Genomic DNA, 25397 nt, shown 5'->3' on the forward strand with positions numbered 1-25397 from the left:
AAGAACTCGTAAATCAGGAAATGGGTCTGAATGCTACGCCTCCCCAGGGGAGGTTTACATTTATTTTTATTTTATTTCATTTATTTAAGTTTTGTATAGCGCTAGCAAGACCCGAAGGTATCAGAGCGCTTCACATCGAATACAAATAAGCATCAACAAGACAGGTAGGTCGAAGCAGGGTAGGGAGAACATGGGTAAACATGGTAGCAAGTAAAAGTCTATACAATATCAGCATGAGGGCAAACATGGCCGAGATCAAGGGAGGGAAACATCCTTTACAACGCACAACCATTACGACGCAACTTTTACAACGCAAGTTATTACAACAAATTGCGCTGGGGGCGCTCTAGGATAGGGAATAGTTTAATTACTATCCAACACCTTCCCTACTATCCACGGGGACTGGAGTTGGAATAGTAAATTAAACTATTCACTATCCAGCGCCCCCCAACGCAAGTCGTTGTAACGACTTGCGTTGTAAAACCTGCGTCATAATGGCATGCGTTGTAAAAGCATGCGTTGTAGTGACATACATCCATCAAGGGAGAGTCATCTGGTTCTCTCTAGGACCATAGAGTTAGTGAACTATCAAAGTCAGACGAGGGATTCTCGGTTTCGATCCAGCCCGCTCAAGAAAGAAGGCTTTGAGTAGTATCTTGAATTTCAGGTTGGAGGCGGTCATCCTGATGTGGGGGTGGGGGGGTGGAGTTCCATATCTTTGGAGCATTACCGCAAAGGACCAGTTAGATGTTTTACGTTTCTGTGATTTCAGAGGAATGAGTAGTAGCGTGTTGGAGCTTCTGAGGTTCCTAGACTGACCGGCTCTATTGAGTTTATTGGCCAGATATTCCGGTTTTCCTGTATGCAGGGCTTTGTGTGTGAGGCAAGCTGTGCGGAAGTTGGCTCGTAGGCTAATAGGAAGCCATTTCAGATCCTTGAGAGCCGGGGTGATGTGCTCATATTTCTTAGTCCCCGTGACCATTCCAGCTGCTGCATTAAGGGTAGCAGTCAAAGGACCTAGATGAGATTTGGCTGTTCCAGTCAGAGTAGCAATGCCATAGTCAATCCTGGAGAGTACCAGTGCCTGAGTGGCCTGTTTCAGGTCTTTCAAGGGGAGGAAGGGTTTTAGTTTGTAGAGAAGTTTCAGGTTAAAGAGAGCACTTTTGGCAGTTTTAGAGATGTGTTCTTTCATGTCCAGTTTTGGGTCCAGAGTGATTTGGCGGGGGTTGTAGGAACAAGAGGAACATTGAGGGCGTTTAAGGCTTTGAGCCATTCAAGTATTTGGGGATTTTCACTTTTGTTTGAGATGAGGTGCACTTCTGTCTTTTCTTCATTAAGTTTGAGGTGGTTGGATGAGGGCCAATGTTGGACCTCTGTGAGTGTGCCATTTAGTCTGTGTATGTCTGCGATCAAAGTGGTTTCCAGGTAGAGTTGTGTGTTGTCCGCATAGAGGTGAAAGGGGATGTTGGAGTTCCTTAGAATTGTAGTGAGGGGCTCCATCTAGATGTTGAAAAGTTGTGGAGAGAGTACTGACCCCTGTGGGACTCCTCTAGTAATGGGGAGGGGGTCCGATTTGAAGTTTTTAATTTTGATAATTTGTGCGTGGTTGTTGAGAAAGGAGACGAACCATTTGAGAACTGTTTTTTCCAAACCCGCTCTCTTCTGGAGGACATTGAGTAGTAGGTTATGATCCACTGTGTCAAACGCTGCCGAGAGGTCTAAGAGGATGAGGAGGCTACATTGGTTGAAGTCGAGAGACATGTGTAGGTCATCCATCACATTGAGGATTGCGGTTTCTGTGCTGCAGCCCTTTCTGAACCCAGATTGGTGTGGGTCAAGAAGATTCAAGATCTCTAGGTGATTGGTTAGCTGAGACAGCACACATTTTTCCAAAATTTTCGATAAGAGCGGAAGGTTCGAAACTGGTCTGAAGTTGTTCAAGACCATAGGGTCGAGGCCGTTTTTTTTTAGGAGTGGCGTGACTTGACCTAGTTTGAGGCAGTCAGGAATGGAGCCATCGCTCAAAGAGCTGTTGATGATCTTGGCCCAGATAGGGGCTAGAGTAAGTTTCAGGTCTTTGGTCAGTCTCGAGGGTAGCTGATCAACGGAGTGTGACGAGGGATTAGCTATGGCAATGAGATCACTTATCGCTTCAGGTTGGATGGGTTGGAAGGAAGACCAGCGAGTGGCTGCGGTTGTTGGTCTTGAGTGGGTAGAAGCAGTGGGGAGCAACTCTGTGAGGGTGGAAAGATCGCTGAAAGATCGGTCAATTGAGGCAATTTTTTTGTTGAAGAAGTTAGCAAAGTCGTCGCACTGGGATTTGGACGCTGTTAAGCTGTCCGTCATAGGTATGGAGGTTTGGTTCCTGATGATATTGAAGAGTTCTTTGGGGCGGTTTTTAGCCTTGTCAAGAGCAGAGCAGAAGAAGGATGACTTTTTGTTCTTGATATGATTAAGGTAGGTTTTGCGAGCTGCTTTGAGTTGATCCCGGTTGAGGGCAGTGGGGTTGTTCCTCCAGGATCTTTCCATGGCTCTTAGGAGTCTGCGCTCATCATTGATGTCAGTGGAGAACGAAGACCTGGAGGGAATGCTTCTGGGTTTTTTTAGTTTTGTAGCTGCCAGCTGATCCAGGACGCGCTCCAGGTTGGAATGATAGAGCGAGGTGAGTTCCGTGGTTGAGATGAGCTCCGTCGAGCTCGGGAGGAGTGAGCTAAGAGCATCTTGTAGCTTGTCAGGGGGGACTTTCGATATGTTTCTGACCCACTTAGGGGAGGTTTGGGTGGGTGAGAGGGAAAGAGCTGAATGGTTGATATGAAAGAGGATGGCGTGGTGGTCAGACCAGTCCACTGGGATGATGTGGTCAATTGAAATTGTCTTTTTGTCTGCAATGATTGCATCCAGGATCGCACCTCTATGGTGTGTTTCTTCTGAGCAATGTTGGATCATATCGTGGACTTGTAGAAGGGAGGTGAGAGATTGGATGAGCGGGTTATTGGTTTCATTCCATCTTAGGTTGAGGTCGCCCAGAATTATTCTGAAGTCACTGTTGAGAGCGGTTTGAGTGATCAGATCCAAAAGCTGTTCGCCAAATTCAATAGCGTTGCCTGGCGGGTGGTACAGGAGAAGGCATTGGAGTGGGCTGTGTTGGGGCGAATTGATGTTGACCGAAAGGCATTCAAAGGAGTTGTAAAGGAGGGGGGGGGGATTCAGTAATGCAGAGGTCACTTTTGTGCATAATTGCTGTTCCGCCTCCTTTGCGTATGGGCCTGTCTTTGTGGATAAGTGAGAAGCCGGGAGGCACCAGCGTGTCAAAGATGGGAGGGGATAGGGTGTTCAGCCAAGTTTCAGTGATGAACGCTACATCTAGGTCATGGGAGAGGATAGTTTCGGCGAATTCAGTTGCATGTTTGACGGCTGATCTGCATTTGAAAAGTATGCAGTTGATGGGGGGGTCTGCATCCGGGTTCCGGTTGACCGAATTGGCTCTGGGTAGAGGTGCGAGATGGGCTGGGGGTCTGGTGGTTTTTCGGTGAGGCGGGTCTCTTCTCATACCAGTGATGACTTGGATCGAAGAAAGGGGTGAGGGGTGCAGGGGTAGAGCTTGGGCTGGATTGTTGGAAGGGGGTTTGTAGGATGCGACGAGGGAGCGCACTTCCTGTGGGGAGAGAGAGGGAGAAGTTCTTCTGGGACAGTCAACTCGTGATTCAGTCCGGGGTTCAGTGAGAGGAGGCCGAGAGCCTGGGGGGGACAGGGACCTGATCGGGGGGAGGAGTTATTCCTAATGGGAGGTTGCTGGAGGTGGGGAGGTGAGACGAGATGGGGGGTAGCTGGAGTTTCTCTAGGGAGGAAAGGGTTTCTTTCAGTCCGAGGATCAGCGTGGCGATCTGGGCTTCTAGAAGGTCCAAGCAATGTGTCATCATGGGAGCTGGGGGGGGGGGGTAGGGAGGGGGGAGCTGGGCCTTAGTGGGGTGAGAGAAGAGGTAGGAGGGACCGGTTCCGGTTTGGAGAGGACTAGGGAGGGAGAGGGGTAATGAGGCGAGTTGCTGTTTGGAGGGATAGTTGGGGAGGGAGGGACTGAATCAGGATTGGGGTTCAGATGGGCGAGGGCTAGAGAGGGAAAAGGGTTTGGGGTGAGATAATGATCGGGGATAACAGGGGTGGGAGGATCAGGTTCAGGTTTCGAGATCGGGTGGTCGAGGAAACAAGAGGGAGGAGGGTTGCGGCCCCTTTGGATGAGGTGGTTATCTTCACTGAGTGGAATGGTGTAAGATAGTGTTCTGGGAGGTAGGGAGGAAGGGGAGGCGTCCGGGGGATTGGGAGATGGAAGGGCAGAGTTCTGTGAGGTAGGGTGGCAGTGGAGGCGGCCAGGGGGTGAGGGAAATTGAGGGCCGGGGCTGGGGGAGGCGAATGACTGGTGATGTGAGTAGGCATGGGGGGTGGTGCACGAGGAGGTGATGGAAGCCTGCTTTGCGGTTTAGGGGTTTGACAGGAGCCACTGGGGGGGAGCTGCGTGGCTGGTGAGGGTAGTAAGCAGTAGCCGTCTTTAGAGTGGGGAAGAGGGAGTCGAAGAACTCTAGGTTTTCATCTTTCGCCTGAATAAGAATGGTGCCATTCAGGAAAATGATGATGGTGATGTCTCCGGAGAGAGACTGTTGGTTAAGGGGGGAGATAGTTAGTTTCCGGTTGTGTTCTGTGAGGGTGGTTTTTGAGACAGGGAGGAGTGAGTTAAAGATGGTAACCCATAAGCCAGGTCTTAAGGTGTGAAAAAGGAAGTCCGTTTTTCTTTTCCCTCTCGATGAGCAGTGGTAGGTGTCCACAATAAGTGTTTCGGGATGTTGCCTAATTCGATTCTGTTTAAAGCGTTTTTTTGCTTTGAAGGAGAGTTTTTGTGGGAAGTTATGGTGTAGGTGTTCTGACCAAGAGGGGAAAGGAGTTTCTGTAACGGGCAGGACTGCATGACTGAACTCATGGCCGGAGGCATCCTGGAGCAATTAGGGGGAATGGTTTGTTGATCTACTGGAGTGTCCAGGGTAGTTAGAGGTTGGAGGACTTAACTGCAAGATCCTGAGCGAGGAGCTTGGCCTCGGAGCAGGGGTCCAGAGGAGTGTTTCTTGTTCCGAAGCTCCTTTGATCTGAGGTGATGTCCGAAGTGTAGGCCCTATTGGTGCTAGGCAGCTCTTAGCGGTGGATAAAAGAACTGGAGCTTGCGTGGGGAGCGGTTATTGTGCCTGGAAAGCAGTTAAAGTACCCTTTGTTTGTGGCGTCGGGCGTGCGTAGTACTCTGGACGTGTCAGCGGTGGCTAAAATGGTGAGATTCACGATCGGAATCTTTTAGGATGTCCGAAGTGGCAGCCATCTTGAGTTCAGGCATCCCTTCAGTAGGTGAGGGACGAGTGGGGGCTTTCTCGAGGGGCCGGGGAAGGTGCCTGCGGATCCGATAGTCAGTCAAGTGGTCGAGACGTCAGGTGGACGCAGCTGGGGCCCTGAAGATGAGCATCATGTTTTCCTTGTTTTCCTCTGGTGATTGTTTATGTACAGGAAGGTGTCCTTACACCTCTTTTACTATGCCGATCACCCAAAGCAAACCTTTTTAAACTCGTCCCTCAGACTCTCTCCTCCAAAAACCCTTTTTACTCATCCAAAAGCCTCCTCTTACTGCTATGACCTAAAAAAATAAATCCTTCACTCTTCTGTCCCTCCACTATCCTTTCCAATCAAAATAACAGCCTAACATGTTCACTTGTCAGAAACAATAATGGAGTCTGTCTTCATATGACGAACCTGATGTGTGTGCCCAACTCCAAGGATGCCTTTACTTACCGTGTAACGCACTCAACCAGTAATTATTCTCGACGTATATGGACGGTTACGTCACTTGGTGGAGCACCCAGAACTTATAGAAACCTTCACACAACTACAAGCTGTGCGCCCCGCCTCTTTCACCAGTTTTGTATCACTACAAATCCCATTGAGCGAAGTACTTTAAAAATGAGATAAAAGTGGTGCGATACTTCTGTTTGTCTCCCCACATGTTCTACCGCATAATTACGTGCGAGCCAAGCAGTAATCTGCAGATACAATTGTATACTCACATCGCCCAGAAGCCATTGTGATATAAGTGCACTGTATTCATTAGCTCAATATTAGTCCAGTGCTGTCAATGCGGCATATATTGGTTTCTAAGCACTTCTTTTAGGTGTAAGACTGATGACCTGTTTCTGATTACAGAGGCCACTTGTCCAGAGAACAGTGTGTATTCTACCTGTGGCACCGCCTGCCCCGCCACCTGCACCGATCCCGAGGCCCCTCAGTTCTGCGCCCAGCCCTGCCGGGAGAGCTGCCTCTGCAAGCCTAGTTACATCCTCGGTGCCGGGGTGTGCGTGCCTGTGGAGCAGTGCGGCTGCACCCTCGCTGGGCGCTACTACACGCTGGGGGAGGAAGTCTTACTGGACGATCACTGCACCAGGAAGTGCGCATGCAGGAGTCCATCCCGGGCCATGGAGTGCGAGGGGCACAGCTGCGGCCCCTATGAAAAGTGTACTGTGATAGACACGGTCAGGGGATGCCACCCCGCACCCAATGGGACCTGCCGGGTGTGGGGGGGCCCACACTACCACACCTATGATGGCCTCAATTACACCTCCCACGGTGCCTGCAGATACACACTCACCAGGTCCTGCGGACACTTGGGGCCCCTCAGGGAGTTCAGTGTGGAAGTGGAGAACGTACGTGGAACGTCCACAGAGGCCCCGCGGGCGCAGCTGGTTGAGGTGCAGGTGTACGGACATCGCATTGCCATCACTGCGGCACACAGAGGAAGCGTTCAGGTAAGGAGAGAGGGGGCATGATATCAGTCAGGGAACTGCACCCACATTACAGCTTATCCCTTGGTGCACCCCCATGAGTTGTGTTTGGAGATGGTTATAATACATAGTATTTAATCACCCATGTAATTCCTCAGCTTCGTCCCCATTGTAAAAAGTCCCTGCAGCATAAATGACTGGTCACACGTGCACTCTAGTAGCAGATATGATTGGATGAGTGTGCCCTTCACCCCACTCCTACAATCGTACTTAACATTTACAAGCAAAAGGGGTGTATGCTGGTCTAATGTGCAGGAAAATGCCTTCTTTTATCACTGGGCTTCTGTATTCTGAATGGGATTTCACCGTTTTAATCCAGGACGCGTGAAGACGTAAACCCGACTACACACATATCCCAGATCCCCAACTATTCCACAGGCGCCATGACCTTCTTCCAGGCTAGCACCATGCAGTCTTAGAAAGTACCCATTTCAAATTTCGAGATGGCAGCTCGCTTAAAAGTGTGTTCCTGAGTAATTAATGACCGATTGTTTGCACCTCACAGATCAGGGCACTCAACCTGATAATTGTAGGAAGGAACCACATCCCCAACAGCTAAAGACATGACTATTATCTGGATAGACCACAACAAACGATAACTACACCAAACACCAGCTAAAAGCACTATGGGGCATATTAGCAAGAACCTCGTTAAAATTATTGCCGTTTTAGCGGCAGGAAACTGCCGCTAAAACGGCGATAATGGGATTGCTAATATGCGTTATAGAATTCCAATAGAAGCCCAGGTTAGATGTCCTGCACATCTAGCCTGGGCTTCTATCGGAACTCTATTACGCATATTAGCAAGCTAAAACGGCGGTAATTTTAACGAGGTTCTTGCTAATATGCCCCTATATTCCGCTGACCACGAAGACTGTTAAACAATTGCAATCTACCTACACATTCTATGAAGGGATCTACACTTTTTAAAAGGGTCCTGCCTTTATATGACTTGTTTTAAATATTTGCAGTACTTGCCCTAACATAAATTATGCGTTTGTCCTCAAAATTAGTTATAGTGAATTCCAAAATGGCTGACTCTTCTAAAACTATAGACAAATCTATCTGTTTTGTACCTTAGCCATCTACTAATCATGTGTTCATCTTTCTCAACATGCACAGTGTTCACTGCTTTTTCATTATGTTCACACTATATCACGCACAGCTACATACTTTCTGTTGCTTTCTCATAAATTGTGTTACATTGTATCAGTTATATAGAAAAAATGTACACTTCCAAGTGGCCAGACATCAGTACCTGCAATGATTAGTTACATTGTTTACTCAGTCCTAGGAAATTGAAAAACCTCTCACCACTCCAGCATTCTAAACAAGGTGGAACTTTAACTTGTGGGGCGCTCCTCATATAACAACAAAAGTTTGCAATGCAATAGGTCGCTCATTTGCGAGAGTTTAAGCTAATGGCAATGGCTTTTATTTATGTTTTAAAAACCAACACATAAATAAAAGGCATTGTCATTTACAATGCCAATAGTTCAAACTCTCGCAAATCCAAGATCGAGTACATTGAAAACGCTTGTTTTATAATGCTATGAAAAGAAATGTGCTGAGAAAAGTAGACAAACGTTGAACAGTAAAACGCACGCGCCCTCCTGGATTGAATAAAAAGCGTGGATTCTTTTTTTAAAAAAAACTTTAATTAAAGGGTTATGCATGTCATTAAATGCACCAAACAAGTTCATATCTATAACGCTGAGAGGCACGAATTAAAGTTGAACGAATTATGAATTCTTTGACTGGGGCGGTGACAGGACAGCAACTCTGCGCCTGTACTGGAAGCCTTGGGTGCCTGTAGGTAGCCTGAGTGAGAGGGTGAGGGGAGAGGGAGCAGGCCCCGAGCCAGTGGCTTGCAGAACAGTGTAAACATAAAGTGATATTACTAAGGTGTTATTATGGCGCCTCTCCTTCAGACGTGCTGCAGAGAGGTGCTACGAGGCTGGGAAGAAATTGAGAGTGCTGCAGCTTCCGGGTGTGACAGGAGAGGCAGAAACACACGCCGCTGACATATCCCAGTGTGACTACTATGCCCCTTGGCTGACTGCAGCAGGCCTCACTGTAGGTTGTTATGACACAGAGAGAATTTATGACAGGGGAGGGAAGGCTAGGCATGACTGTAATCAGACATGTGCAGGGTGGAGCGAAATTTACGTAGGATTAGGACAATGTAGTGTCTGTGTGCCCTTCGGAGCTTGCAGTCCGGAATACTCTGGTGTTTATTTATTTATTTATTTTCCGCACTTTTATATAGCGCAAACTTTACCCAAAGGTGTCAGAACGCTTTACAAAAGAACCAGGTATGTTACAAAAGGTACACAAGATAGACTAAACACGCTAACAAGTTACATATATACAGTTACAGGTACAGAAGATAGGCTGAACACGCTCTAAAGTTACATATATGCAGTTACAGAGCTAACAAGTTGCATATTTATATTCTAAAAAATATAAAAGGTGTCAGCGTTAGGTAAGAACAGGAGCAAAATACATATGTACAAAGTTGACCTCAAATGAGTGCCAGGTAAATTACAAAAGGTACACAAAATAGATTAAACACGCTAACAAATTACATATATACAGTAACAGGTACACAAGATAGGCTGATCACGCTAACCAGTTACATTTATGTAGTTACAACTCTAACAGATTGCATATTATATCGTAAAAATATGAAAGGTGACAGCGTTAGGTTGAAACAGGAGTAAAATACATATTTACACAGTTGGCCTCATGTGAGTGCTAGATGGTCGTAGTGGTCAAGAAATAGGTTGAGTTATTCCAGGAAGTGTGTTAGTAGGAGGACATTTTTAAGATCTATTTTGAAGGTACGGAAAGAGGTGGTGGTTCGGAGAGATGGAGCAAATGAGTTCCAGATTCTGGTCACATTACCAGAGAAGGATTGAGCCATAAAACTCTTCCTTTTGGAGGTAGGAGGTTCGAGCAGTAAGTTTTCTGCATTACGTGAAGGTCTAGAGCCACCTGAGAATTTTAGTTTATTCGCCAGATAGCGTGAGGTGGAGGTGTGTAGGGCTTAGTGGGTGATACAGGTAGTCTTGTAAATTGAACAAATACAAAAAGGAAGGGTCTGAGGGAGGTTTTAAGTCTTGTAGAAATTCAATCTCCCTAATTCATATACTTACAACAACAATGAAGAACCTACACGACTAAAGCAAAACCCTCTAGATAATGATCTTGAGGGTATCACAGCTCGTACTGATGCTGTGTGTGTAACAAATGTTAGAAAGCAAGGGAAAAGCTGAAGAGAGTTTTCAAAAGCCTCAGAATCAACTCTGGATAAATGGTATCCCATCAATACACAAATCTTGTGCCCAGTGTCATCATCTGGGTACCCAGACAACCCTAATTAGGTTCCTAGTTCCTAATCTGCAAATACCTAACAAAGTTCTCCCCAGGTAGTTGATACTGTTCTCGTAATTGTTCAAAAGATTTAAGTCCTCCATTAAACTAGAGGTCTCCCACCACCTTTTTTCCCTTCAACCTCCAGCTATACACCACCTGGTCCCACAAGTCTATTGGCAAAAATGTTGAAGATGTCAATGGTGTATACCATGAGATTTTCTTAATGTCAAACATGCCCCTTAATGTTCTCCAGACCTTCTATGCAGCTTCTAATATCTTGAACCTTGTGCGTTTGTAGTAACTCCACTCTAAGTACAGAAACAGACAGTTTTTGGCTTTTACCCCCAATGACATCTGATATATGGATGGACACTCGGCAATATCCTTCGGGCCTGCCCCTGTTAGTAAAATGTTCATACCTTGAATCATACAGGCATAATAATATAGCGAGAAATCTGGCACTGCCCAGGCACCTAGGTTTCTAGGTAATATCATATATCGTCCTGCACGTCGGGCCTTGCGCCCAGCCCACATGAAACACATACAAATTGCTTGGAGCTGTGCCAGACTCGCCTTAGGAACTTCCAAGGGAACACATCTGAAAAAATACAGAATTTTCGGGAGTATCAGCATTTTTAATAAACTGCATCGGCCTACCAAGGAGAGATGTAATAATTCCGCCCTATCTACCTGTTTCTTTACTCCTACCAAGAGAGAGTCCCAATTTGATTTAACCAAGGCAGTTGTAGAGAACCTGATCTTAACCCCCAGGTATGTGACTTCTTGCCGAACCCTTACATCAGTATACTTTGGTATATTGGCGCATAGCAGCTGTGTTTTAGCCGTATTCAATTTGTACCCAGAGGCCACGCCAAACTTTGAAGCAAGATGTTCAATCGCTTTCATCGCAGTAGCCGGCTTCAGGGTAACGATGGCCACATCGTCTGCGTAAGCGAGAACCTTAAATTGGTAGGTTTGAATAACAAATGGGTAGATTGTGGTGCTGGCTCCCAACATTCTTAAAAATGGTTCTATATATAACGAAAATAAAAGAGGCGAGCAGGGGCAACGTTGCCTGGTGCCCCGTTCTATACAAACTGCCGCCGACTTGAGTCCCATGGTGCTTATGCAAGCTATTGGTTGACTATATAATGACTGCAGAGCTTTAATGAATTCGGGCCCAAAGCCCTGACGCTTCATGACATCCCATAGAAAGCACCATGACACCCGGTCAAAAGCCTTCTCGGCGTCTAATAAAATTAAACATAGTGGCTCCCTAGTTACATTAGCGTAATCAAAAAAGTTATAACACGGTTGACGTGATTCGCCGTACCGCGCTGTGGAATGAACCCATGTTGTATCGTAGAGACAAGTCCAGAAATAACAGAAGACAACCTATTGGCCATGATCTTCGAGTAAATCTTCCCATCCGCATTTAAAAGTGAAATGGGACGATATGGAAAACAACTATACATGCTTCATTCCACGTTTTAGGAGGAATACCTTTCTGAGCCATTCTCATCGTTGCTAACAGATCTATTTCTAAAACGGAAAAGAAGGTTTTATAAATTTCTAAAGGTAGCTTATCTGGACCTGCTGCCTTGCCCCTTTCCAGCCCATTCACTGCTAATTCCAATTCCTCAACTGAAATAGGAGCTTCCAACCCTTCTATCTCTTCTGCAGGAAGATCAGGCGTGCATTATTGGTTGATGAGGGTAGCAGCACTGACCTCATCATACTCGTCACTTTGGTATAATGCCTCATAAAATTGACGAAACACCTCCAATATACCACTTTCGTTTTCAACAGATTCCCCCTTCGAGTCTAAAATTGTATCTATCCATTGGGCTGCCTCCTTCAATCTTAATTTTTGGGCGATGCATCTGCCACATGCCTCGCCATATTCATAGTGTATTTGTTGTTTAATGAATTTTTTTTTTGCAGTTTCCTGGGACCAAAGCAAATTTAACCTTGCTTTAAACCGAGCCGCCCACCATGAGTAAATCAGTTATATCAATGCCAACCTGAATGCCATGCATAAGTGCTTCCTCTGCCTTTATCAATTCCTGGTATAGCTCATGAAATTTAGCTGTCTGGTTTTTTTTACTATATAAACCGAAACTCAGGGCTTCCCCATGGAAGGCAGCCTTAAAGCTATCCCAGACACAGCCCACACTGCTACTCCCCCTATTAATATCAAAAAAGGAAGTAATCCATTGGTCCATATGCTCAATGAATTGCTGTTCCAATAATAATTTGCGATCAAAGGAAAATCCCCTTGGCCTTATGACTGCTACTATATCAGTGATAGAAATGACTACCGGCCCATGATCAGATGTAATTCTCGGGTAAACCTGTATCACAGCCTAATTTAATAATAATTGAGGAGTAAAAAAATAATCCAAACGAACCAATTTATTGTGGGGAAAAGAAAAAAAAGTAAATCCAGGAGCCACCCCCGTTAAGAAAGCCCAAGCATCCACAAACCCATGTGCGGTCGTTAATGCCTGTAATGCCTTAAATACTCGCGGTTTCCTACCACTGTATCTTAACTGTTCATTACTAAGGATGTTAGGTACTAAATTCATATTAAAATCCCCGCACAGGATCAGTGGTGTAGGCCACAGCGATAACTCCACATTTAAGAACTCAAGTGTGGAAGCTTCATCTAGGTTTGCCCCATAAACTACACAAATCGTAAATATTGTAGAGCCTACAACACATTCTGCAATTGCCCACCTACCTAATCCATCAGTTAAGATTCTGCCCGTGTTACCTATGTGTTTTTTCCCAAGAATTGCTACTCCTCTAGCAGTACCGGAGTATTTAGTGCTGGCTATTAAATTAAATTCCAACTCTTCCAACAGATGCCGCTTAGACCACACTATATGGGTCTCTTCAAGACACATTATGTCGCGATATAAGACTCGTAACTCCTGAGCCACACGTCGCCTTTTATCAACAGAATTCAGTCCCCTAACGTTCAGCGTACCTATCCTAATACCCCTCCCCACCATTTAACTATCTCAAAATTCCTTTCCCTCGTCCACAAATTGCCTAAAGAAAAGAAATCACTGACTGCCCATAATAGACTCCTATCCGTCCTGTACTCATGCATCATTTTCTTTTTCACCCCCCCCCACCCTCCACCCTCCCCCCAACGCCCAACCCCATCCCTCCCCGCCAGACCCACACCACCCACTATGAGGCTTAAGGACCATGTCCTTGGCGATGTTAAAGTGCTTTACCCATGCCCTCGTGTTTGATTCCCCTGCCCCCTCAGTCTCACTTTCCCCTCGTATTTCACTTAACAGCCTTACATCAGGCTCTTAAAAAAATGAAAATAGTACAAAATCCTCTCCCCTCTTTTCATATCACTTCAAGAACAAACGGTAGTCCATAGACTCCATTAGATATATCCCCATAGCTCAGTGCTCTAATCTTGCACCTTTAAATGTATCTTCGAGGACCAACATTCAATTGAGTTTTGGGAGATTTAACTATATAAAATAAAAAAAGGACCAAAAAGCCCGGAACTAAGAGAAGTAGAGGGAGGAGAAGCTACGGGAAAGGAGACCCCTATAATTTGAAAACAAAAATCACAAGCGCAATTATGCTTTCTACCCCGTGCAAAACCCAAACAGGCGTAACATTAACAAACTCCTTAGTTTAATCAAGTGTCTTTTAACTTTTCGGGCTCGGACTTATCGATTTTTTGTCCATTTCCATTAAATATTCCTGTGCAACCGTCCCGGATGTAAAATATCTGGTTTGTCCTCTGAACATAACCTTCAATTTAGATGGATTTAGCAGGAAAACCAGGGCCCCTTTTGCTTGAAGAGGTGCAATTAGTTTCTGCATGCTTTCTAGAGTTAATGCACTCTAATACTGTGCATTTAGCTAAACAATTTGCTAGCAAGAAGAGGGGAGAGGGGCTTACCATTGCTAAACAAGAGGTAAACCTCACCTCACTCGGCACCAGCTAGAGTAAATAGAGGCCCGCTCTAAAAAAAGAAAAAAAGAGAGTAATCCAGCAACATACTTATTGTGCACTATCAAGAACCCAGTGTCAATTGATCACCAGACAATATTCATTGAAATACAATTTCTAGAGAAAGGCGAAGCAGAGGTTACCACTCTGCACTATGTCACCACCCTGGGACAGGGAATGGCTTCTATGTTGGTATATCATTTGTGCATTTATTCATCACGGTAATTTTGAACATATAACTGTCACTTAAAGTAGACTAGTTTGAAAACACTACTTTCTGTTTATGAGGGGATCGACCCATATGACAAAAAAAAAATATATAAAAAATTGGTCATTTGGTGATAGATTTATTATCTCCACGAGACAACAATTCTATTTGTAAAGACTAACCCATTATTCTAATGTCAGTGCCGACAAAGAAAAAGACATTTCTGTAAGGAAGCCATTTTTAGAATGAACCGGTACATGTTTTATCGGGTACTGGGAGCACTTGTATATACCCTTTGCGGCAAACTTAAATTTACATAGTTTATTCAGTGGTGGCATGCCAAGGGCGTCCCCAGTGTGGTATATTCATGGTAAAAAGCATGCTTGTACACCCGTACTTAAAACAAACGGCTAAACATATATTCTGCTCGCGGTTATATACTATAAGCCCCACGTTGTTATCACGTGCTCACCTCTCCGTCGGTACCTCCCGGCTCGGTGCTCAGCTGGAGTGGAGGTACTGAGTGAGTGCCCGGCCTGCTTTTAACAGCGGAATCCTCATAGCGCTTACGCCGGGCTTCTGTCTCTCATTGATGATGCAATGGCGTCGAAGCCCGTTCTACTACAATCCCGATAGAATGTTGGGAATTGTAGTTCAATTTACTCGAGTAGGCAGATCGGTGAGCGCCAAACTCATTGTGTAATCGCCTGAACTACCAAAGTCCCAGTGTAATGCTGGGAATCGTAGTTTCTACCTAAAATTTGTCAAGTTAATACGGGCCAAGGCCTATAGTGTACATATTTGATCTTACTGTTTTGGAAGCCCAAACCAATCTATAATCACTCAATTGCAACCGATATGTGAAGTCCTTAATCACATGGATGCTACATTAGTAGGTCCATTCTTCATTGATTAGCTTCTCGTTTGTTTAATAAAGATACAGGTATTGTCAGTTAATATGGTAATGGTACTGATTCGACGTGCTGGTTTTGTTTTGTAGACTGTCTCTTTATTAGAAAGAACAATCCACTGTTTTTTTTTACCGCGCAGACAATAGTTGCTGGGTTTGGTATCAATCTTTCCTTAATACTAAAGCAGAATGACTATTCACATCGGGCCCTATAGTCCATATTCAATCAAAACTCATTGATGCATAGGGTGAAGCTTAATAGATCTTGTTAGTGTTCCTGTGGATAGTTTGCTTTCAGGGATGGTTAACTCTTGCAGGTCTAATGTCTTGCAAAATGTTCATTATATTATATCTTTGCAAGTGCCATCCAAGGGATAGAATCATTCAAGCCCCTGATATCACTTTTAAGTTTAAAAACCCATCTTTGTTCTTTCTGGAATAAAAACCTCGCCACATCACTGCAATATAGTGGGACCACAGGTTTTTCCAGCACGGTCCATTCGAAATCCTCTGGTTTATGATTTTGGTCAACAAAGTGTCTAGTCAGCTTCGTCATTGTCTTAAGACACCTGAAAGTGCTCCTGTGCTCCATAATGCATACATTGACTTTCCTCGTAGTCATACCAACGTACTTGCTATTGCACGGGCATGTGATGAGATAAATCAAATTATCACTATTGTCGTTAATGAAAAATCTTTGTTCCCAAGGTTTTTCATTCCCTATGTCAATAGACTTGGACTGCTTAGTCTGAGCACACACCCCACATGAACCACAGGGAAAGTGTCCTCGTACTTTCGGTAAATTCCATAAAGTTGTATTTGAACCTTGTTTCATGTTTTTTGGTTTAGTGTGTACGACCCTGTCCTTTAGATTCGTGCTTCTCTTTAGAGCAAACAGAGGTAGAGGTATTTTGTCTGCGCAACTGTTCAGAATGCGCCAGTGTTTCCTTACGCTTTTCTGAATATTGTTGCTAAGTGCGCTAAACGTGTGTACAAATATCAAACGCCCTAAAGGTGGTTTCTCTATTGGCAACTCTATAAGTGCTTCTCTGTTGTTATTTGTGGCACGTTTCTTCGCTCTTTTAATCAGGCTTTTTGGGTACTTTTTTACTTCCAACTGTTGTTTAAAGATTTTGGAGTGCTCTTCAAATTTCTCCATGGTAGAACAGTTCCTTCGTACTCGTAGGAATTGCCCATAGGGCAAATTTTCCTTGAGCGATTTTGGATGTGAACTGTCAAAACGGAGTAGTGAGTTACGGGCCATTGGTTTGCGATAGATTTCACTATGGGGTTGTCCCTGTGTGCGGTAAATGGACAAATCGAGGAAAGCGATCCTCTCTTTGTTCTGCTCTACTGTGAACCGGAGGAAGTTATTCCTACTATTCAGCCAGTCTTTAAATGCCATTACTGTTTCAGAGGAGTCTCTCCAAACCACCAAAATATCATCAATATAATGCTTACACAAACGTATTGATGAAAAGAATGGATTAGACGCAATGAGGACATGTTATTGTTCAAAAGCATGGACATATAGGTTTGCCAAACTGGTTTATTTTAATAATAAGTACAGCCAAACGAGTAGCGGATTCTATTTTAATAGAGATCCATCTATTGGAATCCCAAATCAAGACTACCTTTTCTAGCACACTCTTCAAAAAGAATCACGAAGAGTCTAACAAAACGAACAAAGATTTCAAAGACAATATACTTGCAACTAAAATTGAAAAATTCAAAAAAGATCTAGATAAGTTCAAGCTTGACATCATTACTATTATACAAGTGAGAATTTCCCACCTCCAGAATTTCACCGACTGGGGAGAAGGTATAGTTCATTATACTCTGGGTCTAGCTCGGGAGACAGTTCCAATGAAGAAGAGACACGGGTAGGAGAAAGACAACAATTCAGAGGGAGGACTCGAGATAGATATAACAGAGGCAACTGGCGAGGGAGTCCCCCAATAGGACAGTACCAACAGTGGTGGCCACCCACACCATGGGGTTTCCCGCCTGCACAGTTCCAACCACCTATGCCACTATACCAGGGACAGCCACAACATTTCCAGGATCAGCCTTTTTTAGGGTTTGGCCCGGGGAGGCCATGAGGCAGGAGGAGAAACAACACACAGGTCCAGTGGAACCAGCCTGCAACTACATACATGGGCACAAGGAGCCACACGAAGAAGAGCGGTCAAGCGAGCACGAGCAAAGAACCAACCTTGTAATCAATCTGAGCAAAAGAGGGTTCACTGAGAATGAAAACTCAGCTCTCAATCGGGGACTAGGTTTTGTGGAAACTAATCCTGGGGACAGTTTTTTGATAATCTGTGAATTAGCCCAATTTTCCCGCAAAATTAGACTCTACTATTTTTTTCGTGATAAGGAACCAATGTCAGAATCTATCTCTGACAAGAATACAGGACTGAGAAAACGCTCTACTTTTACCTCTCCCACAATTACTGTGCCTGTGAAGGTACTAGCATTTGAAAAGGGTGAACAAGAAGAGATATCAAGTATATCTTTATCAGGAAATAAACAACTTTATCACAATCTTCCTAGAAAAGAGCAACTGGCTATCCGTACCTTGTCCGCGGACCGTTCTATAACCATCAAACCCGCGGACGAGGGTGGAGCGATAGTAATCCAGGATACGAAGGCGTATCATGAGGAATGCCTACGCCAACTTTCAGATACTCGGTCTTACCGACCACTTAAGGAAGATATCCGACAGAACGCATACAAAAGACCATAAAAAGACTAGTGGAGGAAGGCCTACAACACAAATGGATTACAGAACAAGAAGCTGCGTTTCTACAAATGGATCACCCCACTATGCCCTATTTTTATTGTCTCCCCAAGCATCACAAAAGCCAGCGGCCACCCCCCCGGTAGGCCAATAATATCTGGTATCGGCCCATTTTTGGAACCATTATCCACTTTTGTGGATCATTTTTTGCGACCCTTAGTTAGGACTATGCCAACATTCCTACAAGATACTAAAGATGTATTACGTATACTACCGGATATTGACTATGATATAGAGCAGGACTATTTAGTGTCATTTGACGTAGAATCACTCTATACGTCAATTCCACAGGATGAAACTTTAGAGACCGTTTTCCAGATATTTAACAGTACTGAACTGAACTCGAAAACTCCAGTTCCGTTCATTATGTTTCTGGCTCAGATAGCCATGAAAGACAATTTCTTTAAGTATGAGGAGACAGTGTATTTGCAAGTATCTGGCACCAGCATGGGCAGCATTTTTGCGCCCAGTTTGGCAAACCTATATTTCCCTGAAAGTAAACTATCCACAGGAACACTAACAAGATCTATTAAGCTTCACCCTACGCATCAATGAGTTTTGATTGAATATGGACTATAGGGCCCGATGTGAATAGTCATTCTGCTTTAGTATTAAGGAAAGATTAATACCAAACCCAGCATCTATTGTCTGAGCGGTAAAAAAAAACGTGGTTTGTTCTTTCTAATAAAGAGACAGTCTACAAAACAAAACCAGCACGTAGAATCAGTACCATTACCATATCAACTGACAATATCTGTATCTTTATTAAACAAACAAGAAGCTAATCAATGAAGAATGGACCTATTAATCTAGCATCCATGTGATTAAGGACTTCACATATCGGTTGCAATTGAATGATTATGGATTGGTTTGGGCTTCCAAAACAGTAAGATCAATTATGAACACTATCGGGCTTGGCCTGTATTAACTTGACGAATTTTAGGTAGAAACTACGATTCCCAGCATTACACTGGGACTTTGGTAGTTCAGGCGATTACACAATGAGTTTGGCGCTCGCCGATCTGCCTACTCGAGTAAATTGAACTACAATTCCCAACATTCTATCGGGATTGTAGTAGATCAATGAGAGACAGAAGCCTGGCGTACGTGCTTTGTGGATTCCGCTGTTAAAAGCCGTCCGGGCACTCACTCGGTACCTCCACTCCAGCTGAGCACCGAGCCGGGAGGTACCGACGGAGAGGTGAGCACGTGATAACAACGTGGGGCTTATAGTAATAACCGCGAGCAGAATATATGTTTAGCCGTTTGTTTTAAGTACGGGTGTACAAGCATGCTTTTTAGCGTGAAAATACCACAGTAGGGATGCCCTTGGCATGTCACCACTGAATTGTGATGTATTTCTATAGGTACTGTATCGATTCCCCTATTCCTGACCCTGGTTTGGTTAATAATTAACTAGCAGCCATCCAACGATGCAAAAACCGTTATCTGATTAAGCCACACCACGGCACAGAAGCGCGTTATCTGATTAGGTCATAACGCATGCCATCTAATTAGACAAGCGATATTCCTCCAGCCCCTGATAAGGAATACGGAGTTCTCAAAACAAATCAAACCTACAGCGACCTGGGAAATTCCCGTAGCCATTGTTTTGATTTCACCGAGAACTTCAGTAAAAGAATGTGCGAACGAACCCGTTCGTATGACATCCTTATTGACGTATATATGTCCATCCTTACGTCAATCTCGGCACCTTTAAGGTATAAATATTACCGACATTGCCTTAAGCAAACACACGCGGTGGTGACGAGATTGGAGCAGCGAGACTTGCCGAGGAGCCCAGCAGAGAGCGAAGCCCACAGGCGCTGCCCCGCCTTCCTGACGCGCTGAGAACGAGATGCTGCCTTTCTCCTGCCGAGAAATCCAGCTCCGGCGCTTCCAAGCAGCCCTCGCAGGCAGCTGGAATATCAAGACCTGGGATAAGAGATACCAGCCCTCCACCATTCTAGATCTCAGGTACAGAACTGAATAACCCCTTGCAGAGAATTCTTGAGTCAGTCCCTTGGCAAAAACAAACTTAACTTAAACTGCTACTTATCTACTCCTGCCCACGTATTAGGCTTAGGTCAGGTACACTGGGGTAGGCGTGGTTAGAAGCACCAGTTGAGTACGATTAGTCAAATGTATATATGTATGTATCTATTTTATCCATTTTAAAGTATCATATGGCTCAGAAACCATATCAATGCTTTTTCAGTATTATTTTATAATTCTGTCTTTACTGTATGCACTTTACTTAACTATAAGTATTGCAATAATAGCGATCCATTTCTCTTGTACGAGAAAAGAGACTGATCAATAAATACCATCTTTTATTGAACACGCCCGTCTCTTCCTTTTCTCTACAATCTGGTGAAACTAAGAATGCACTGAACTGACTGAGTAAAATAAGTTGTCTTTTGTTTTCACACGACTCTAGAGATACACTCTTGATTAGGGGAGAGCAAAGTTGTCATGTTCTATGGTTGTCAGAAACTAAATCCCTTCTTGTCTATCCAGGGAGGTTAAAATCCTCCTTGCCTATTCGAGAAAGTTTCTAGTGAACTCTGAGCTAGCTGGCAAACACAAAACTTTAAGTCTAATATCGTCGGTAGAAGACCTAGTTAACCTCTGCCCTAGGTCTATAATATTGAAGATATTATTCCAATGCGCAGAGCCTATTGGGATGATAGGAACTACACTACATGGCGCCCAACGGTTTGGATAGGCGATAAAACTAACGCAAGACATTAGAGTAACTCAGTCGTGCTTTTTCACACAGAGCCCCTTTTTTCCCATAATACTCCAAAGACGTCTGGAGTGGGTGAAAGGTCATATCCGCCAAACTTCGCAGGAGGAGACTCCTATGTATGATTCTTGGTTTATTCAACGTTGAAGGATACACTGTTCCAAAATATTGTGCATCTAGTCTTTGTTTCCGAAGAAACCTGATCTGTAAACAAACAGAAGAACCTTCCTGTCGGTAAAATGACAGACAGTGAAGAAGAAAGAGAGACAGTTAGAATAGCAGCTGAACTACTAGCAGCTGATACTACTATGCAGGGAAATGACCCGGATATAATACTCATCCCGGTCAACATAAGAAAATCTATAACTTTAAAACTTATAGAAAATGGACTGACATCGAGAGGTGGTACAGTCATATTCGTAATTGAGGCACACGAATATCGGCAGACAGAGGTATTCTATTCATGGATACATTTTCCAGCAGCAAACGCTGTAACAAAGGTCTTCCACTATTACAAAACAGAGGAACCTCCTGATGAGTACATTCCTTTTGAGGAGGTGGAAATACCACTCAAATTCCAAGAGCACCTGCTCTTGTTTAATGGCGCCCTAAAACATAATAATCACATCACCAGGCTCGGTCCACTAGGTAGACCAGGAGCAACGTGGCCGGTCCTAGCCGGATACACACCACATCCAGACATTGAAGAAATGCCTGCACCAGAGCTTTTAGCACAACTAAAACAACTAATTAAAATACATAGACAATTAGTCCAATATGTAATGCGGACTTCAACAGTCCAACCAGCAATTAAAATTCCACAGCCGACCCCTACTCAGGGGAACACAAATAAAATTACACCACAGAACATACAGTCCTGTCTAGGTAAAGTACCCGCAAAACGGGAACAAATACCTTTCTGGCTAGCACAAAAAATTACTCAAATAGAGGCTGTGTTCCCAGATACCACCTCTGTTGAGAAACACATGATTCTGACTATCTGTCTTCCAATGGGAATCGCACCACACGTGGAGGACTGTGACACTTGGGGAACAGTCTTTGCTTCCATTTACACAAAAACACATGGTGTACCATCCATGTCAGTAATTCCAGATGTGCTAAAACAAATTCAAGATGAATATGGTCCAGAATCCGCTTTAACTCTCGGTATGAAATTACTGAAAGACTTCAAGCAGGTCTCGGCAATATTACTAGCCAACATAAAGGGAGAAGCAGCAAATGTGGCGATCAGCCAGAGGTTAAAAGAGACAAATATAGCAGACCAACCTTCTGAAATTGCCAGAATCATAGAAAAATCCTATGAAGAACTAGGAAGAGATAGTTTGGGTGGAATACCAGTGAAACCCCAACTAGTTGAAAGTCCTGAAAAGGTATTTATCAAAAATAATCTGAACACTCAAAAAAAGAGCTGGGATGGAAATAAACAATCCAATCCTAAAGAAAAAAGATTCCAGTCCAGAGGAAGGTCTCCTCGGCGGAGAGAAAGATCTCCGGACCAAGGACGCAAGTCTCCCCAGAGGGAGCCCTCTGTGAAAAAATACAACCTTAGAAATAGGGATAATATAAAAAAACCTGATAGATATCAAGATATTAATACACGTCCCTCTCAATCTTTTCAGACTTCCTCGCAGAAATCGGAAAGAAAAGGACGATCAGAACACAGGGAAGAGCACGTCAAGTCCAAGGACAAGGAACCTGCTCATCTGAATAAAAAATTACAATTTCCAAAAAAGAAGGTAGCCAGTATTAAAGTAATCAACAATGCGGAGAATACTGAGGACACAGCTGAAAAACGGAGAATGGGCTCAGACAATGCTAGACAGCGCAGCAGAAGTGAGCATAGCTCGCAAAGTCCTTATGAATCATCTGGAGACAGTGGACACGAATGAATACATTCAGGTGGAAACTGCCGATACCAGAGTTAGCAAACCTCATAAAATATATGAAATAACATTACGTATAGAGGGGGATAAGACTAGAAAAATAAGGGGTCTATTTTGGGATAATCTCTCCAAGGGCTATGACATCCTTCTAGCTGAACGAGACTGGCCACCCGAGTTTGTCAGGGAGTGCCCACATGGCGAAGAAATAATTATGCCTGCCTTCTCAAATCATATCCCAATTCATAAAAAATATACACTTGTTCATGCGGTTCAAACGGCTGTAGCAAGAGAAAAAGACAAAGCTGACGGTAGACGTATTACAGTCAGAACAGCAGAATCAGCCTTTGAGGCATTAACAACCCCATGTAATTTACCGACTACAGCATTGAATCCAGAATGGATACAATGGGTAAATTCAATTGCTACGGACAAAATAAAATACTATTTTGATCCAGAACTGAAAGAATTAAAATATCTAGAATATGAGAGACAATACCCTCTGCCAATCAACATTCTGCCCTTACAACAGTACGCCTGTGTAATTTATACAGACGGCCATGCTCAACCACCTGGGTGGGGAGAACAAGCGTACAACCCCACATGTGAAATTACAAAAGAAGTATGGCGTGGAGGAAAACTGAGACCTCTATTAATAAAAACACACTCAGTAGAAACTAATTCAGAACAACAGACTGAAATAATAGCATTGAAAATGGCGCTAGATAATGCCGATCGCGAATTCCCGACACTTATAGTGTCCGATTCGCATTACTGCGTCAAATCATACAATAACGATTTGCAGAAATGGATTCTGAATGGTTACAAAGATGACACAGGTGCCACAATAAAGCAGAAAGCGCTTTGGGAACAAGTAGTTCTTTTAAAGAAAGAACTACCAAAAACTCACGTGATACATTCAGTGAGTCATCAGCGTGATGGCGTTCACGTTGCAGAGAATTAATTGGCTGAGACAGCCACAGCGGGAGCAACTAAACCGGCTTCCGTAGCTACAAAAAAGCGTACAGTAAAAAACATTGACGGCGAAACAGTGCTGGCGGTGAAAACGTCATCAAAGGGCGACTGCTCAGCGCTACCGATCAATTACCCACTCAACTATACATACATAATCAATGAAAACTCCGTTCCTTTTGCTCGAATCCCTGGAGTGGGGGATAGAGTAATTCCAAACACGGAAAGGAGAAGCTTGTTAATAGCGGACGCACACATGGGTGAGGGTCTTAGTCACCTCAAGCTTAAAGATTCTCCGAAAGAATTACAATCAGTGTACTGGTGGCCAGGCATGAGCCTGCATCACCACATTTTTGTAAAAAACTGCCTATACTGCAACAGAGATCGCAGCGGCGAGAGAAACAGTGTATTACCATGGCGTTTCACTCCAGACGGGCTAGACAATAGTCAATAAAACCAAAAAAAAAAAAAAAAGCGTCAGATTAACATAAAAAGACTAACTTTCACTTATAATGTAGACCCCAGCGCTCGGCTGACGTCTGGACTGTTATAAATAGATTTGCGAGTCTATAATGGCATATACGCTAGGAGCATGCTACGTTTTGACTAATAAATTTCCCTTTAGCCCTGAAGCTTATGGGGAAGCATGGCCAAATGAGCATTGCATAGCGGGACTCTTCTCACTTCCTTCCTGAGGGATACGGGATGGTGTAAAGAAAAAACCAAGGCATAAAGCTATCTATAATGGAAAAGGTATTAGGTACGGGAGCTGGGTGGGTCAAACATCTAATAAGTGTCCAACGTAGTCTAAATAACCTGCCAAGAGATTCTCTGAGGGGATTCAGTCCGTACGAACTACTGTTCGGGACTAGAATGATGATCCAAGATCTTGACAGTCAGACTTCAGTGGTTAAAGATAAATGCTTTGACATCAAAGATCGTTTGGCTATTTTGCAGGACTTAAATGAAACAAGAAAAGACCTGAGCAACATAAAGTTAAAACAACAGCCAACAACCACTGAAGAGAAACCACCTGTCCCAGCAAGACCTGTCTGGATTCCAAAAGTCGGGGATCTAGTCAGAGAGAAGATCGCGGTAAAGAAGGAATTTGGGCCTTCTTACAGGAAAGCAGTTCCTGTCTTGTCTATCAACGGGACAAGATCAGTAGTACTACCGCCCCTTGCTGGTAAAAAGGAGAACAGAGTTGTATCCATCGACTTCGTAAAACCACAATCATGTGGCCGATAACAAACAGTAGGCCAAGTGGACTCCCAAGAAGTAGTAGAACACCGATGTTTGCTACAAATCCAGAGGTTCAAACTAAGAGGCTAATCACATTCGAAATGCCCACAGAACATCAACAAGGAATATGCAACAAAGCAATGGAACTTGAACCTCTAAAAACCCAAATAAAAACATTTAATCGAGACACACCAACTTACAATGAAGTAATATATGAGTATGCTGATAAAACAAAGGAAACTTCTAGAACAAAAAGTAATCCAGAAGCAATTGGAACAATTGACAGAACAGCATCCGGCTACTTCATCAACTTCGATGATTCATCTGAAGATCTGAGTGAATCTAAGAAACAGCCATCAACAAAAACTTTTAAAGATAAA

At 44.0% G+C, this 25397-nt stretch overlaps 1 protein-coding gene across 1 annotated transcript in view; it reads left to right on the top strand.

Annotated features, from left to right (window-relative positions):
- Window positions 1–25397, top strand: part of LOC144769637 (alpha-tectorin-like) — a 355087-nt gene that overhangs the window by 37495 nt on the left and 292195 nt on the right. The window contains exon 3 of the mRNA XM_078653811.1: window positions 6229–6827. Within this exon, the coding sequence (XP_078509937.1) occupies window positions 6229–6827 (599 nt within the window). The remainder of the gene's footprint in view (window positions 1–6228; window positions 6828–25397) is intronic.

The sequence above is a fragment of the Lissotriton helveticus genome, chromosome 7 (genome assembly GCF_964261635.1).
Source record: "Lissotriton helveticus chromosome 7, aLisHel1.1, whole genome shotgun sequence".
Classification (NCBI taxonomy): Eukaryota; Metazoa; Chordata; class Amphibia; order Caudata; family Salamandridae; genus Lissotriton; species Lissotriton helveticus.